At 35.4% G+C, this 15,339-nt stretch overlaps 1 protein-coding gene across 2 annotated transcripts in view; it reads left to right on the top strand.

Annotated features, from left to right (window-relative positions):
• The window catches only part of LOC148941764 (nitrilase and fragile histidine triad fusion protein NitFhit-like), a 210,019-nt gene extending 195,198 nt beyond the window's left edge, over positions 1–14,821 (top strand). For both annotated transcript variants that reach the window (XM_089103065.1, XM_089103064.1), the window contains 2 exons: positions 12,511–12,686; positions 14,619–14,821. In XM_089103065.1, the coding sequence (XP_088959191.1) occupies positions 12,511–12,686; positions 14,619–14,780 (338 nt within the window). In that variant the 3' untranslated portion in view covers positions 14,781–14,821. The remainder of the gene's footprint in view (positions 1–12,510; positions 12,687–14,618) is intronic.
• The last annotated feature ends 518 nt before the right edge of the window (positions 14,822–15,339 follow it).

Raw genomic sequence — 15,339 nt, 5'->3', positions numbered from 1 at the left:
GACAAGAGTGAGAGTGGTAAATATAGATACATTAGATTTGTGTATGTAGGGAGGAAATTACTTAGTATGATGGTGTTTTTTAGACTTGAGATGCTGTAGAAAAAATTTCAAGAAATGATCAGTGAGGCCTTAGGTAGGGGAGTGGATGCATCGACCAGATTTTCACTCTCGAGTTAATAATAGAGAACTACTCGAGTCAGCAGTCCCCTTTGGTCCTCATTCTTATTGATTTTGAAGAGACGTTTGATATTGCTTATAAAAAAGCTTTATCAACGGTCTGATCCTTGTATGGTACACCAGATAAATGCATTTAAGTGATTAGTGCTGTGTATGAGAATAATAGTGCTACAGTTAAGGTAGGAAATGAGGTTAGTAGCTTCTTTGGAATTAAATCTAGAGTTCAGCAGGGTTGTGATCTATCTCTATTTGTATAGATATTTTAGGTGGAATTTGTCCTAAGGAACATGGCAAAGCCTATGGGAGAGCAAGGAGTCCAATGGCAAGGAGAAACTCTCGTTGGCTGAGATTATACAGATGATTTGAGTTTTTTATATAAAAACCCTAGCAAAATGAATGTTTAGAGGTTTTGGGATTTCAGGGTGCAAAAAATAGAAGACTAAGAAGACTAGTGTTAAAAAGACTCATTCACTTAGAATTTGAATAAATAAAGGCGAAGAAGCGAAATTGGGTAACAAGAAGATCAAACATGTGGATAATGTCATTTACATGGGTAGTATTATTAGTAAAGATGGTGGATGCAATGAAATGTAAAAATTAGAACAGCGAAGGCGAAGTATGTTTTTTTACAGTTGGAAAAATTTTGGAAGAGCTGTGATCAAGACTAGAATATTGGAATCTACAATGATGATAATGGTAAAAGAGGGCCCAGAAACGTTGGTGGTCCAGAAGATGAAGGATGATTTGTTAGGTGTTTTCCGGAGGAATTATTTACGAACAGTTTTGGGTGCCTATTTGACTGGAAATATCAAAGTATTTCCAGGGCCAAAATGAGAGAAAGGTTGAGACGACTAGAAAATTTTTTGCGTATGAAGAATGACGGATTGCCCATGATCCTTCCTTTTGGCCATCTATCAAGGATTGAAGGCCATGGAAGGCCAAAATGAGAGAAAGGTTGAGACGACTAGAATATTTTTTTACGTATGAAGAATGTAGGATTGCCCATGATCATTCCTTTTGGCCACCTATCAAGGATAGAAGGCCAAAATGAGAGAAAGGTTGAGACGACTTGAATATTTTTTTACGTATGAAGAATGAAGGATTGCCCATGATCATTCCTTTTGGCCACCTATCAAGGATAGAAGGCCAAAATGAGAGAAAGGTTGAGACGACTAGAATATTTTTTAAGTACGAAGAATGAAGGATTGCCTAGGATCATTCCTTTTGGCCATCTATCAAGGATAGAACGCCATAGAAGGCCAAAATGAGAGAAAGGTTGAGACGACTAGAATATATTTTACGGATGAAGAATGAAGGATTGCCCATGATCATTCCTTTCGGCCATCTATCAAGGATAGAAGGCCATAGAAGAACAAAATTAGAGAAAGGTTGAGACGACTAGAATGTTTTTTACGTATGAAGAATGACGGATTGCACATGATCATTTCTTTTCGCCATCTATCTAGGGCTAAATGAAAGACGTGTTATCCACGAATGGGGTGGGAAGAGATCGTAAGAAACTATTTTAACAAAATTGGAACTTCTCAGGAGTGAGTAAACACTGGAGCTATGAAAAAATCGGGTTGGAGGAGGAGTGTGCATAGCTGTGTTGGCCTCATATGGGTCGGTGCTGCACTGGATTGTTATTAGTAGTAACAGTAGCAGTAAAACACTTCACAGACAAAAACTGGATTTAAATCTATTGGATTTAAACTTATTGGCAAAAAATTATAGTCTTTTCCCGGCCTACAGCTAATATATTGAAAATAATTAACTCAGTGACCAAAGGATTATAATTTGAAAAATAGGGTTATTTCAATTCTGCTACTTGATTGAGAATTCCCTTGGGAACTTATTTTCTTACTGACTGTCCCTACCGAGTGGATCTACATTTCTTTCAATACATATTATGAGTTGTTGTGAATTAGCTAAGAGACATTTTAAGTGTGAAGTTTTTCTGCTCCGATTGCAAAGGAAGAGCCGGCAGAGCAACAGTTCAATATAGCGGGTACAATCAGTGGCTAAATCCCAAATGTGCTGATATTGCACTGCAACAAAGGTTAGAAAATGCTACGGGGCGCTGTTTGAACTGTTTTACTTATTATTGAAGCTCTCCTTATGTTCCACCGCCAATTATCCAAGTCAAAACAAGTCCCTGCAAGCCCCTAACACCAGACTTTACTTAAGAGATTTCACGTCTTACTCTTTCCTCGGCCTTAGTGAAATCCACCGAACGTATGAAGCTAAGAGAGGAAAGGAAATAATAAATGAAAAATAAAACCAAAAAAGGGGGAGAAAACGAGGATTTTGTAAAATATGAAAACGAAAAACAAGCAAATATTTCGACAAGGACCTCCGCCAAGGCGTCCTCAGTGCTAAAAAAAAAAAAAAAAAAAAAAAAAAAAAAAAAAAAAATCTAACCTTTTGGAGTTTACTGCACAAGATCCGAACAGACACTCAAAGTCTTTCAGATTCTGTTTGAGTGTCTGTTTGGATCTTGTGCAGTAAACTCCAAAAGGTTAGATTCTTGTTGTTTTTTTTTTGTTTTGTTGTGAGCAAGTTTGTCAGACTGCAAAACTGTAATGACCCTCTTTCCAAAGCAAGCAAATGTTTTAACATGATTTTGACAATCAGAGAAGTGCTAAAAAGGAGACAAATGTAATTTTGCACTTGCGCGTAACTCAAGCAAGTTTCTTCTTAAAAAATATCCTAAAAGAAACAGTGCTAAAATTAATTGGAAATTTATTTGATCAGCTAAAGTATTGGATTGCCCATGCGCTGTTGTTTTAAATGGCTCGCATAGTTTTCAGGATATTGCAAATCATAATAAGGCTGGAAAAATTATTTACCTAACAAAGCAAATACAGTTTGCAAATTTTTCGCTGAATTATTGTAAACACTGGAAGAAATGCCGTTTCTTACACATTTGCAAGCGATCTGTTGTCGTAAACTGTAAAAATGACGATTGTAATTTAGACCACATCCAATTATGAGTAGTTTGGCGTGTATTAAAAGGTGTTGTAAATTTGTTCATGCCCCTAAGCCTAGTTTCGCGGTTTCAGTTCAGTCTAGTGATCGGCATCAGTCTAGTGATCATTTTTATTGAATGTACCAAAAATGACGTTACGATGAAACTGGCGTTGGCACAAGAAGCACCAGTTTATACCCCTCCTCTCCAACCAGTAGCTCTCAACTTCATTCGAGAGTACCCCCACCGTGTCTTTTCCCCACATTTCCCCCAAAGTAATGATCCTCATGTCCAATAAATTACCCCTACAGTCAATTCTCAATAGGATATGGTGTACAGGGTTGCTACAACTCCTAATGTTGGACGTAGAAATTCTCTGGTACCCCCGTTTGGTCGCCCGCCTACTAGGCAAATCGATCTTGAACCTACCCATAGTACCCTGATTCCTGCTAAATCTGATTAACCCCAGCCACCCCTTGAAAGTGTCCCTAGTCCTCCCCACGCTCAAACCACTATTTCATATTGTTTGCCAGATAAAACAGTAGTTTCTGGAATTAATAGTAGGAAACATAAGAACACTGAAATGTTTTACCATTTTCCTCGTTTGTTATTAAGTAACGCAGGAAGCCTTTATTTTTGAAAACATTTTGAGCTTGAAATTCAGACAAATAATTTAGTATCAGATTTACTTTCTATAACCGAGATTCAGTCCCGAACCTGGATACTCTGTAGATTGCTTATTTTAATGGGTATGTTAAACTTCGCCCAGGTGAAAATTACCTTGGCAAAAAGAATGGAAGAGTAATGATTTTTTGTCGTGATAATTTTTCCTCAAGGCAAGCATAAGATCCAGGAATAAATGAAAAGGATGCAATAATTAGGATTAAAGTTGAACCGAAAGTTTTACCACGCCCATTAGCTAATATTATTGTTGGTTGTTTTTATTATTCACCCAGCCAAAAATCGAAGCAGCGCAAAAATTTCTTGAAAAAACTCCATGCATTGCTTGATTACCTCAAATCTTAACATCCTAGTGCTGGGATCCTACTAACTCATGACTGATATGAACTAAACACGAGTCATCTTGGTCGGGATTTAGAACAAATTGTGAATATCCTAACAACAAAAGGTGGTACTTCCCTTGACGTTATTTGCCCAAACATGCATGAATTCTATCAAAGATCCAATTCCCTCCCCCCATTTGGTGGCAGTCATCATTTTACGCTTTCACTAAATCCGATACAAGATCATATCTGCAAGTATAAATTTAATGAATTTAAGTACTGACCAATTGCTGATAGTGGTCTAATCAAACTTAGAGCATGGCTTTCAGAAGCCATGAAACCATGGCTTTTAGAAGCAATTTAATGAATTTAAGTACTGACTTATTGCTGATAGTGGTCTAATCAAACTTGGAGCATGGCTTTCAGAAGCCAAGAGAAACCATGAAACCATGGCTTTTAGAAGCAATTTAATGAATTTAAGTACTGACTTATTGCTGATAGTGGTCTAATCAAACTTAGAGCATGGCTTTCAGAAGCCATGAGAAACCATGAAATCATGGCTTTTAGAAGCAATTTAATGCATTTAAGTACTGACTTATTGCTGATAGTGGTTTAATCAAACTTAGAGCATGGCTTTCAGAAGCCATGAGAAGCCATGAAACCATGGCTTTTAGAAGCAATTTAATGAATTTAAGTAATGACATATTGCTGATAGTGGTCTAATCAAACTTAGAGCATGGCTTTCAGAAGCCATGAAAAACCATGAAACCATGGCTTTTAGAAGCAATTTAAAGAATTTAAGTACTGACTTATTGCTGATAGTGGTCTAATCAAACTTAGAGCATGGCTTTCAGAAGCCATGAGAAACCATGAAACCATGGCATTAAGAAGCAATTTAATGAATTTAAGTACTGACGTATTGCTGATAGTGGTCTAATCAAACTTAGAGCATGGCTTTCAGAAGCCATGAGAAACCATGAAACCATGGCTTTCAGAAGCCATTTAATGAATTTAAGTACTGACCAATTGCTGATAGTGGTCTAATCAAACTTAGAGCATGGCTTTCAGAAGCCATGAAACCATGTCTTTTAGAAGCAATTTAATAAATTTAAGTACTGACTTATTGCTGATAGTGGTCTAATCAAACTTAGAGCATGGCTTTCAGAAGCCATGAGAAACCATGAAACCATGGCTTTTAGAAGCAATTTAATGAATTTAAGTACTGACTTATTGCTGATAGTGGTCTAATCAAACTTAGAGCATGGCTTTCAGAAGCCATGAAACCATGGCTTTTAGAAGCAATTTAATTAATTTAAGTACTGACTTATTGCTGATAGTGGTCTAATCATACTTAGAGCATGGCTTTCAGAAGCCATGAAAAACCATGAAACCATGGCATTTAGAAGCAATTTAATGAATTTAAGTACTGACTTATTGCTGATAGTGGTCTAATCAAACTTAGAGCATGGCTTTCAGAAGCCATGAGAAACCATGAAACCATGGCTTTTAGAAGAAATTTAATGAATTTAAGTACTGACCAATTGCTGATAGTGGTCTAATCAAACTTAGAGCATGGCTTTCAGAAGCCATGAAACCATGGCTTTTAGAAGCAATTTAATAAATTTAAGTACTGACTTATTGCTGATAGTGGTCTAATCAAACTTATAGCATGGCTTTCAGAAGCCATGAGAAACCATGAAACCATGGCTTTTAGAATCAATTTAATGAATTTAAGTACTGACTTATTGCTGATAGTGGTCTAATCAAACTTAGAGCATGGCTTTCAGAAGCCATGAAACCATGGCTTTTAGAAGCAATTTAATGAATTTAAGTACTGACTTATTGCTGATAGTGGTCTAATCATACTTAGAGCATGGCTTTCAGAAGCCATGAGAAACCATGAAACCATGGCTTTTAGAAGCAATTTAATGAATTTAAGTACTGACCTATTGCTGATAGTGGTCTAATCAAACTTAGAGCATGGCTTTCAGAAGCCATGAAACCATGGCTTTTAGAAGCAATTTAATGAATTTAAGTACTGACTTATTGCTGATAGTGGTCTAATCAAACTTAGAGCATGGCTTTCAGAAGCCATGAAAAACCATGAAACCATGGCTTTTAGAAGCAATTTAATGAATTTAAGTACTGACTTATTGCTGATAGTGGTCTAATCAAACTTAGAGCATGGCTTTCAGAAGCAATGAAACCATGGCTTTTAGAAGCAATTTAATGAATTTAAGTACTGACTTATTGCTGATAGTGGTCTAATCAAACTTAGAGCATGCCTTTCAGAAGCCCTGAGAAACCATGAAACCATGGCTTTTAGAAGCAATTTAATGAATTTAAGTACTGACTTATGGCTGATAATGGTCTAATCAAACTTAGATCATGGCTTTCAGAAGCCATGAGAAACCATGAAACCATGGCTTTCAGAAGCCATTTAATGAATTTAAGTACTGACCAATTGCTGATAGTGGTCTAATCAAACTTAGAGCATAGCTTTCAAAAGCCATGAGAAACCATGAAACCATGGCTTTCAGAAGCCATTTAATGAATTTAAGCACTAACCAAGCACTGACCAATTGCTGATAGTGGTCTAATCAAACCTAGAGCATGAACTTCAGAAGCCATGAGAAACCATAAAACCATGGCTTTCAGAAGCCATTTAATGAACTTAAGTACTGACCAATTGCTGATAGTGGTCTAATCAAACTTACAGCATGGCTTTCAGAAGAGCAATGGGAAGGTGTGCTCACTGTCCACAAATCGAATAAAAAAGCCAAAGTTTCCAAGAAAAGCTTGTCAATAATTATTTACTCTATTATCCAGAGGTGAAATAGGAAAGATGTTCTAATGATAAGCAGTATATAAATTATCAAGGACAAACTGAAGAAGCTAACCTGCTAAGAAAATCATTAAAAAGCAAATGCGGAAAGCTTCAGCCCAGTATTACCGAAGCAGAGTAAGCGAATTCTCTAAAACACGACCAAAACAGTGGTATAATACAGTCAAGTAAATCAGAGGTAAAACAGTCAAAATGTTGACTTTAATCTTAATGTCCCCCTGAAACTACAACTAATTCACTAAACAAACACCTTGCCGCTACTGTACAAACCATCCCTCCTCTCTCAACTAATATTCTCTTTCGTCTAGCACCGGACCAGGATATCCCAGTAATAACACCTGCTGATGTTGAGGCAAAAATACGTACACTAAATAGAATTTCCTATTTCCTAAATAGAATATGCCTCTTGATATTCCGACTGATCTAGTAAAGGCATTTCCTGATAAACTATCAAAACCTTTATGAAATATTTTTAACACAATGTCTAGAATTCTTTCATTCTCTACTGTTGGAAAAAAGGATACGTTACAACCATACAGAAGAAAGGGGTTAGTTTGGATTTCTATGGAGTTCGACCAATTATCTTAACACCGATATTCTCTAAACTGTAGGAGAGCTTCGCAGCACACTGGCTTAAAAATACTATCCTTGAACTTATAGATGAACATCAATTCGGAAACAAGAAACGTTGATCAATGACACGTTACCTGGTCAGTCCCCTCCATACTGTATATAAACTATTTGACGAGCCAGATACCTGGCTCAATCTTCTTTTAGTTGACCTCCAAAAGGATTTTGATCTTGCTAGTCCTAATGTTTTAGTTAAAAAATTGCTGATCGATAGTTAAGTACATCATTTTATAGTCAATACTATTGCACCTTTTCTGTCAAATATAAGTTATGTTTTTAAGTTTAAAAATATTTACTCTTATTCACTCCCTATTTCTTGCGGAATTCCACAGGGTACACTTTTAGGTCCTCTACTATTTTTTGTAATGATCAAAAATTTTGTTAATGAATCAGCCGCTGGATGGAAGGGAAGGCGTCATAACATTCAACCGACGTTGCAAGTGAAGCAGCCAAGTCAAGAATAAAAGTGAATTCTCAAAAATCAAATATTATGACGCTCAGTTTTCTTTAATCAAAGCCATCGTGTAAAAGTTAAATACCTAATGAAATAATTACAGCTAAAACTAAATTCTTAGGGGTTACACTGACGAGTGCTTTAAAATTGAAGGCCCATGTTTGTTCTATTATTAAACAGGCTAGTGCATCTCTGTCTCTCCTTAAGCTTTTTGCTAATTGTCCATGCCTCCGCCTTCACCTATCTTTTATCCGTCCACTTCTTAAGTAAGCTTGCCTGATGTATGGGATTTTGACCCTATGGTGGATCAGTTCGATAGGCTATAAATTATCTAGAAGAGAGCCCTGAGTATTGTTTACTGCCGGGGCAAAGTGCCTTACACTTTCCTCCTCAAGGAATTCCGCCTCTCAAGCTTGACAGCCCGACGTGTAAATTATTGCACTAAATTTGGGAATAATTTGTATCTTAACCAACATTTTCAATATCCACTCCCAGCCCCTTGTTGACAACCAAAGCCCCGTTTACCTTGATCAATAGCACAAATAAAAATCTGGTTCTAAATCCTATCAATGCAATAATTGAGCGTTATAGAAAGAGCTTTTTGCCAGTGTTTGTTGAAATCCTAAGTAAATGAAAATTGTCCTCTTATCTTATAATGTGTCAGGTTGTTTGTTAGTGTTTTTAAATGATAGACCAATCTGGACCATCGTTTATGGTTTTATTAAATAAAAAAAACAAGTTTTTTAAACTGAAAGTAAGGAGCGACATTAAAACTTAAAACGAACAGAAATTATTCCGTATATGAAAGGGGCTGTCCCCTCCTCAACGCCTCGCTCTTTACGCTAAAGTTTGACTCTGTCTCACAACTTTATTTTTTAAAACGATAAAAACTTTGACTTTCTCACAACTCTATTTTTTAAAACAATAAAAAACTTTAGCGTAAAGAGCGAGGCGTTGAGGAGGGGACAGCCCCTTTCATATACGGAATAATTTCTGTTCGTTTTAAGTTTTAATGTCGCTCCTTACTTTCAGTTTAAAAAACTTGTTTTTTTATTTAATTTCTGATCGTTTTTTAGTTGATGCAGCTTTTATTTGCATCAAAATTTTACTTTTCCTTTGCCAAATGGATGTCTTTACAAATTAACTTACGTAACTAACTTCTATATTCGTGTATTTTTCTTCTGGCAAAAAATACAAAGTTGCGGATTTTTGCAGATATGAGCTTGAAACCTATATAATAGGGTTTTCTGATACGCTGAATCTGACGGTGTGATTTTCATTAAAATTCTTTCCCTTGTAGGGGATGTTTCCCCCCTCTTTAAAAAATCAAGTAAATTTTCTCAGGCTCGTAGCCTTTGATGAGTAATACTAAACTTAATAAAATTTATATATTTAGGTTCAGCATTATAAACACATTCTTTTGATACATTTATTGACATCAAAATTTCGTTTTTAAAAGTTTCGATTACTATTGAGCCGTATCGCTTGTTTTTTTATTGTTTTTTTTATTACGTATATGTTATTACGTATATTAAAGGGTTCTAACCTTATTAAAAAAAAAGAAATTTAATTTCAAATTTAAAAAAAAATTTGATAAAAGCAACAAATAAAAAAAAAGTACGGTTAATTATAAGATAAATATAATTTTAAATAAATAAAAAAAAACTGCTGCTTAATGTGCGTGTTTTTGTGTTGGGGGAGAACCCCCTCACATACGTTATAATTTCTGTTCGTTTTAAGTTCTAATAGTCCTTCTTACATTTCAGTTGAAAAAACTTGTTTTTTTTTATTTAACTTCTGATCGTTTCTTAAATAATGCTTGGAAATCCGGCGCCCCCTTCATAGAAATGTCCCTTACCCCAAAGAAACATCCTCCACGGAAATATTCTCCAGAGTAATCCCATCCTCTAGCCCCCCCCCTCCAGAAAAAATCCTTCATTAAAATTTTTGTATACTTCAGAATAACCTATAAATAATGCTTGCAAGTCCGGCGCCCCCTTCATGGCAATTTCCCTTCCCCCACGAAAACTTCCTTCATGGAAAGATCCTTCCATATAGCCCCCGACCCTCTCCTTCCCCCACCTACCAGAAAAAATCTCCTCTGAAAAAGTCTGTATACTTCCCAATAACCAATACTATATGTTAACATTGAGTAAAGTTCATAACTTTCAGCCCTCCCCCTGGGGACTTTGGGGGATCAAGTCATCCTAATTCCGTATATGAAAGGGGCTGTCCCCTCCTCAACGCCTCGCTCTTTACGCTAAAGTTTGACTCTGTCTCACAACTTTATTTTTTAAAACAATAAAAAGTTTGACTTTCTCACAACTCTATTTTTTAAAACAATAAAAAACTTTAGCGTAAAGAGCGAGGCGTTGAGGAGGGGACAGCCCCTTTCATATACGGAATAATTTCTGTTCGTTTTAAGTTTTAATGTCGCTCCTTACTTTCAGTTTAAAAAACTTGTTTTTTTTATTTAATTTCTGATCGTTTTTTAGTTAATGCAGCTTTTATTTGCATAAAAATTTTACTTTTCTTTTGCTAAATGGATGTCTTTACAAATTAACTTACATAACTAACTTCTATATTCGTATATTTTTCTTCTGTCAAAAAATACAGATTTGAAGATTTTTGAAGATATTAGCTTGAATCCTATGAAATAGGGTTTTCTGATACGCTGAATCTGACGGTGTGATTTTCATTAAAATTCTTTCACTTGTAGGGGATGTTTCCCCCTCTTTAAAAAATCAAGTAAATTTTCTCAGGCTCGTAGCCTTTGATGAGTAATACTAAACTTAATAAAATTTATATATTTAGGATCAGCATTATAAACACATTCTTTTGATACATTTATTGACATCAAAATTTCGTTTTTAAAAGTTTCGATTACTATTGAGCCGTATCGCTTGTTTTTTTATTGTTTTTTTTTATTACGTATATGTTATTACTTATATGAAGGGGTTCTCCCCTTAGTCAATACCACGCTATTTACGTTAAAAGTTAAAAAAATTTTGATTCACAAACCCCTTAATCACAAAGGCCTTTTAATTATAATAGATAGCTCTTTTGAAAGCACTAAAAAAAAACTGTAGCGTAAAGAGCGAGTTATTGACTTGGGGGAGAACCCCCTCACATACGTTATAATTTCTGTTCGTTTTAAGTTCTAATATTCCTTCTTAGATTTCAGTTGAAAAAACTTGTTTTTTTTATTTAACTTCTGATCGTTTCTTAAATAATGCTTGGAAATCCGGCACCCCTTCATAGACATGTCACTTACCCCAAAGACACATTCTCCACGGAAATATTCTCCAGAGTTATCCCCTCCTCTGGCCCCCCCCCCTCCAGAAAAAATCCTTCCTGAAAATGGTTGTATACTTCCCAATAACCAATAAAAAATACTGGCAAGTCCGGCGCCCCCTTCATGGCACGTTCCCTGCCCCCAGGCACCCGGCCGGCCTGGACAGCTACGTCCCTCTGGCCCCCGACCCTCTCCTGCCCCCACCACCCAGCAAAAATCTCCGCTGAAAAAATCTGTATAATTACCAATAACCAATACTATATGTTAACATTGAGTAAAGTTCATAACTTTCAGCCCTCCCCCTGGGGACTTTGGGGGATCAAGTCATCCTAAAAGACATTTTTATCATATTTTCGACCATTTTGAACAAAATGGCTATCTCAAAATTTTGATCGGGTGACTTTGGGAAAAAAATGAGCGTGGGAGGGAGCCTAGTTGCCCTCCATTTTTTTTCGTTACTTAAAAAGGGCACTAGAACTTTTAATTTCCGTTCCAATAAGCCCTTCTAAGATATTGTAGGACCACTGGGGCAATACGATTACCCCTGGGAAAAAAAAACAACAAAAGACAAACAAACAAATAAACACGCATCCGTGATCTTTCTTCTGGCAAAAAAATGGAAAAATCCACATTTTTGTAGATAGGAACTTGAAACCTCTACAGTAGGGTTCTCTGATACGCTGAATATGATGGTGTGATTTTCATTAAGGTTCTATTACTTTTATGGGGTCTTTCCCCCTTTTTTCGAAAATCAGCCAAATTTTCTCTGGCGCGTAACTTTTGATGGGTAGCACTAAACTTGATGAAAGTTATATATTTAAAATCAGCATTGAAATTTGATTCCTTTGATGTATCTATTAGTATCAAAAACTCGTTTTCTAGAGTTTCGGTTACCATTGAGCCGGGTCGCTCCTTACTTACAGTTCGTTACCACGAACTGTTTGATATAATGTACCTGAAAAAAAAAAAACAAAAAAAAAAAAACAGACCAATTCGGCAGTTTAATCTTGTGAAAATTTGTCTAAATAAAATTTCATTCATATCATTCATGCATTAACACGTACTTAATCAGATACGCGTACCGTTCGTGCATTAAATCAGATTTTTTTTTTAATCGCTTTTATATTTTTGGAACAGATGTCCTAGTATCCCCAATTCGACCAGCTCTAAGGATTGAAAACATGGACGCTTGTGAAACGACAGATCTTTTTCTAACTGTCAAGAAAGTCCAAGCAGTTCTTGAAAAAGTTCATGAGACGACATCTTCTACCATTTCAATTCAGGATGGTGTTGATGCTGGACAAACGATAAGGGTAAGCTAAGTTCTTAGATATTGTAAGGGAACTAGCAAAATAGAGGCATTTGTTGCTTCTGCGGTTACACCTTGTATAACAGGGAAAACAAACTGTTTAAAAGATTATAAAAACCCATTTTGTCTCTACACATCTAGCATAAAACGGTTTATGGTAACGAGATATAAGTAAACTAACCCTAGTGAAACAATAAGAATAGAAACGGAATATAGTCAGTATTAACAGAAAGTAATTCAACACAACTATTTAAAGACTATCAAATGGAAATTTATTTTCTGTACAGCGGTAAAAATATTGTTTTTCAAACCTCTCTTTTTTCAACGGTAATTTTTTTTTAAACCTCTTGTTTTTCAGCGGTAAAAATATTGTTTTTTTTCAATTAAAATTAAATTTCGCAAATGTTTGTACATGAGCTTTGGAAGCTAGGGCTCTTAGATGTACTCTCTTATTTAGAACTATGTTTTTTTCTTTTTTATGCAAGTATATTTTGTTTAGTTTTATGTACATTTCTACTTTCCTTGTGCAAAAGATCATATAATGAAGAAACTTATCATGGATAAGGCTGTATCAAGTGGGATACTGAGTTACCTGGACTGGCTAGCAGGTTCCGTATAGCAAAATGAACGCATAGTATTCAGCGCTGCACTGTAATTTATGCCAACTTTTGTTGTGTAAGAGATTGAACAAAAAATAAATATTCCTCCGAATAGCATACTTTGATCTCTTGTACGATTATAATCAGAATTGAATATAAACCTTTTCTCGTTGCAGACTTTTATTATAGAGACTGGAAGCTTATTGTACAAAGTATGAATGGGGTAACAATGAAGTCTGATAGCATGTAACCTGAAGACGCTTGATGAAAACAAATTATAAAAATTACGTAAAAGTTATATTCTGTAAAAATAAAATATTTGAATTGTTTAAGCAAAAACTATGAGTCATAAATCAAAGTGGACCTCATTAATGTTAATCCAAAGAAGTTTTGTAACGTTTTGTGTCAAGTAGATATTGTGAAGTTTATGTGACGTTTTTTGTCACGTCCGATTCTCTACAATGACCCTGTTGGACCAACTATACCAAGGATATGGAGCCTGTAGCCTTAATGCTTAGCACAAAGCGTCCTTAACGCGAAGATTCTCCAAGGTACAAAGGACAAATAAGCAATAAACAATAGACCAAATAAAAAATAACACCTATATCTAACCATCATCCTTATTTAAATTTACATAACTGTCATGCACCACGGATGATACAACAGCCACGTGTGCGCCAAATGTAAAACAATAGCATATACGTGCCAAAACCTATTTCCACTAATTGATTTCTCCCTTCCAGTAGAAATCCTTTACCCGGAAACTTAAACACTTGTATCGTGCCACATTAATTGCGCGACAAAGTTGCTTGACATTCCAGGAGAAAAGAATGTTTTCTCACTTGTACCTATCATAGGTACATTTTTGGGTACTATCCCATTATCCGGGCCTCTCTAAAAAGTCAAGTGTGGTTAATGCTAATGAAATAAAATGAAATAGGACAAATATATAATAGTTTAGAAACAAATTCGGGCTATATATTTGCACATTAGGGGGGTGGGTGGGTAAAGCATTGCATATATTAAATACGTAACCTAATATAACCTAACCTAGGTATCTTTTTCCCTCCCTAAACCCCCCAAAAACCACACTTTAATATCGTATACGCAATGAAAACCTTGCAATCATTGCCTGCTCTATAACAGTTACGACGTCAAAAACGGGTTTTATCATTGCCTAGTTTATAGTGATTAAGCCCAGAGGCCCGGATAAAGGGATAGTACCCATTTTTGCCTTAAACTTATTATTTTTTAAAATCCCACATTAATCACATAAAATGGATTTTGAAGTAAAAATTAATATCAACTATAATAGAATATATTGTTTGTTTTTCCAGCATGTTCACGTCCATGTTCTACCACGTAAAACGGGTGATTTTGAGCGACCTGATGATATTTACGACCATATCCATAAGCATGATAAAACTGATGAAAGGCCTTCTCGATCAAGAGAGGATATGGTTGAAGAATGCAAGCAGCTAAGAAAATACTTTTATTAATTATATCAAGGCAGTGTAAATAATAAAATGTTTGAAGTCGCTTTTTATGTAATAGGTAACATTATTGTTATTTTTGCACATTATTGGTGACAAATGCAAAGGCAAATGCACAGAAAAACAGAAGAACCGAAAGTTGAAAAACATCCCTAACTCAAAAACTGATTCCAAAGCTTTGTTTTTGGCTTCAAATTTTAGAGCGACGGTGTAATACAGTAAATTTCGTCGTAGAAAAAATTGTGTATCACAATTGGTACGTACAATTACTAATAAATGAAACATTTATCATTATTAATGTTGATATAAGATAAGATTTATTGCAAAAAGCATGTGGGCCATAATAACATAGAGTACAATCTACAAATCAAAAACAAAAAAACAACTAAACGACAAAAAAAAAAGAAATGCACCAAGGTTCAATATTTTAACCAACAAAGACCAATCATAATAAAATTCAAATCCTATAAACCGTAACAAGCTATCCCCTCAAACATTATTCCCTATGTTTAATCCCTAAACGAAGAAACTTACACAACTATTTAATAGCACATGTATTCCTCTC

This window comes from Artemia sp. Qi Xiang Cuo, chromosome 17 (genome assembly GCF_049724085.1).
Source record: "Artemia sp. Qi Xiang Cuo chromosome 17, ASM4972408v1, whole genome shotgun sequence".
Lineage (NCBI taxonomy): Eukaryota > Metazoa > Arthropoda > Branchiopoda > Anostraca > Artemiidae > Artemia > Artemia sp. Qi Xiang Cuo.
This window is presented reverse-complemented; position numbering and strand designations above follow the sequence as displayed.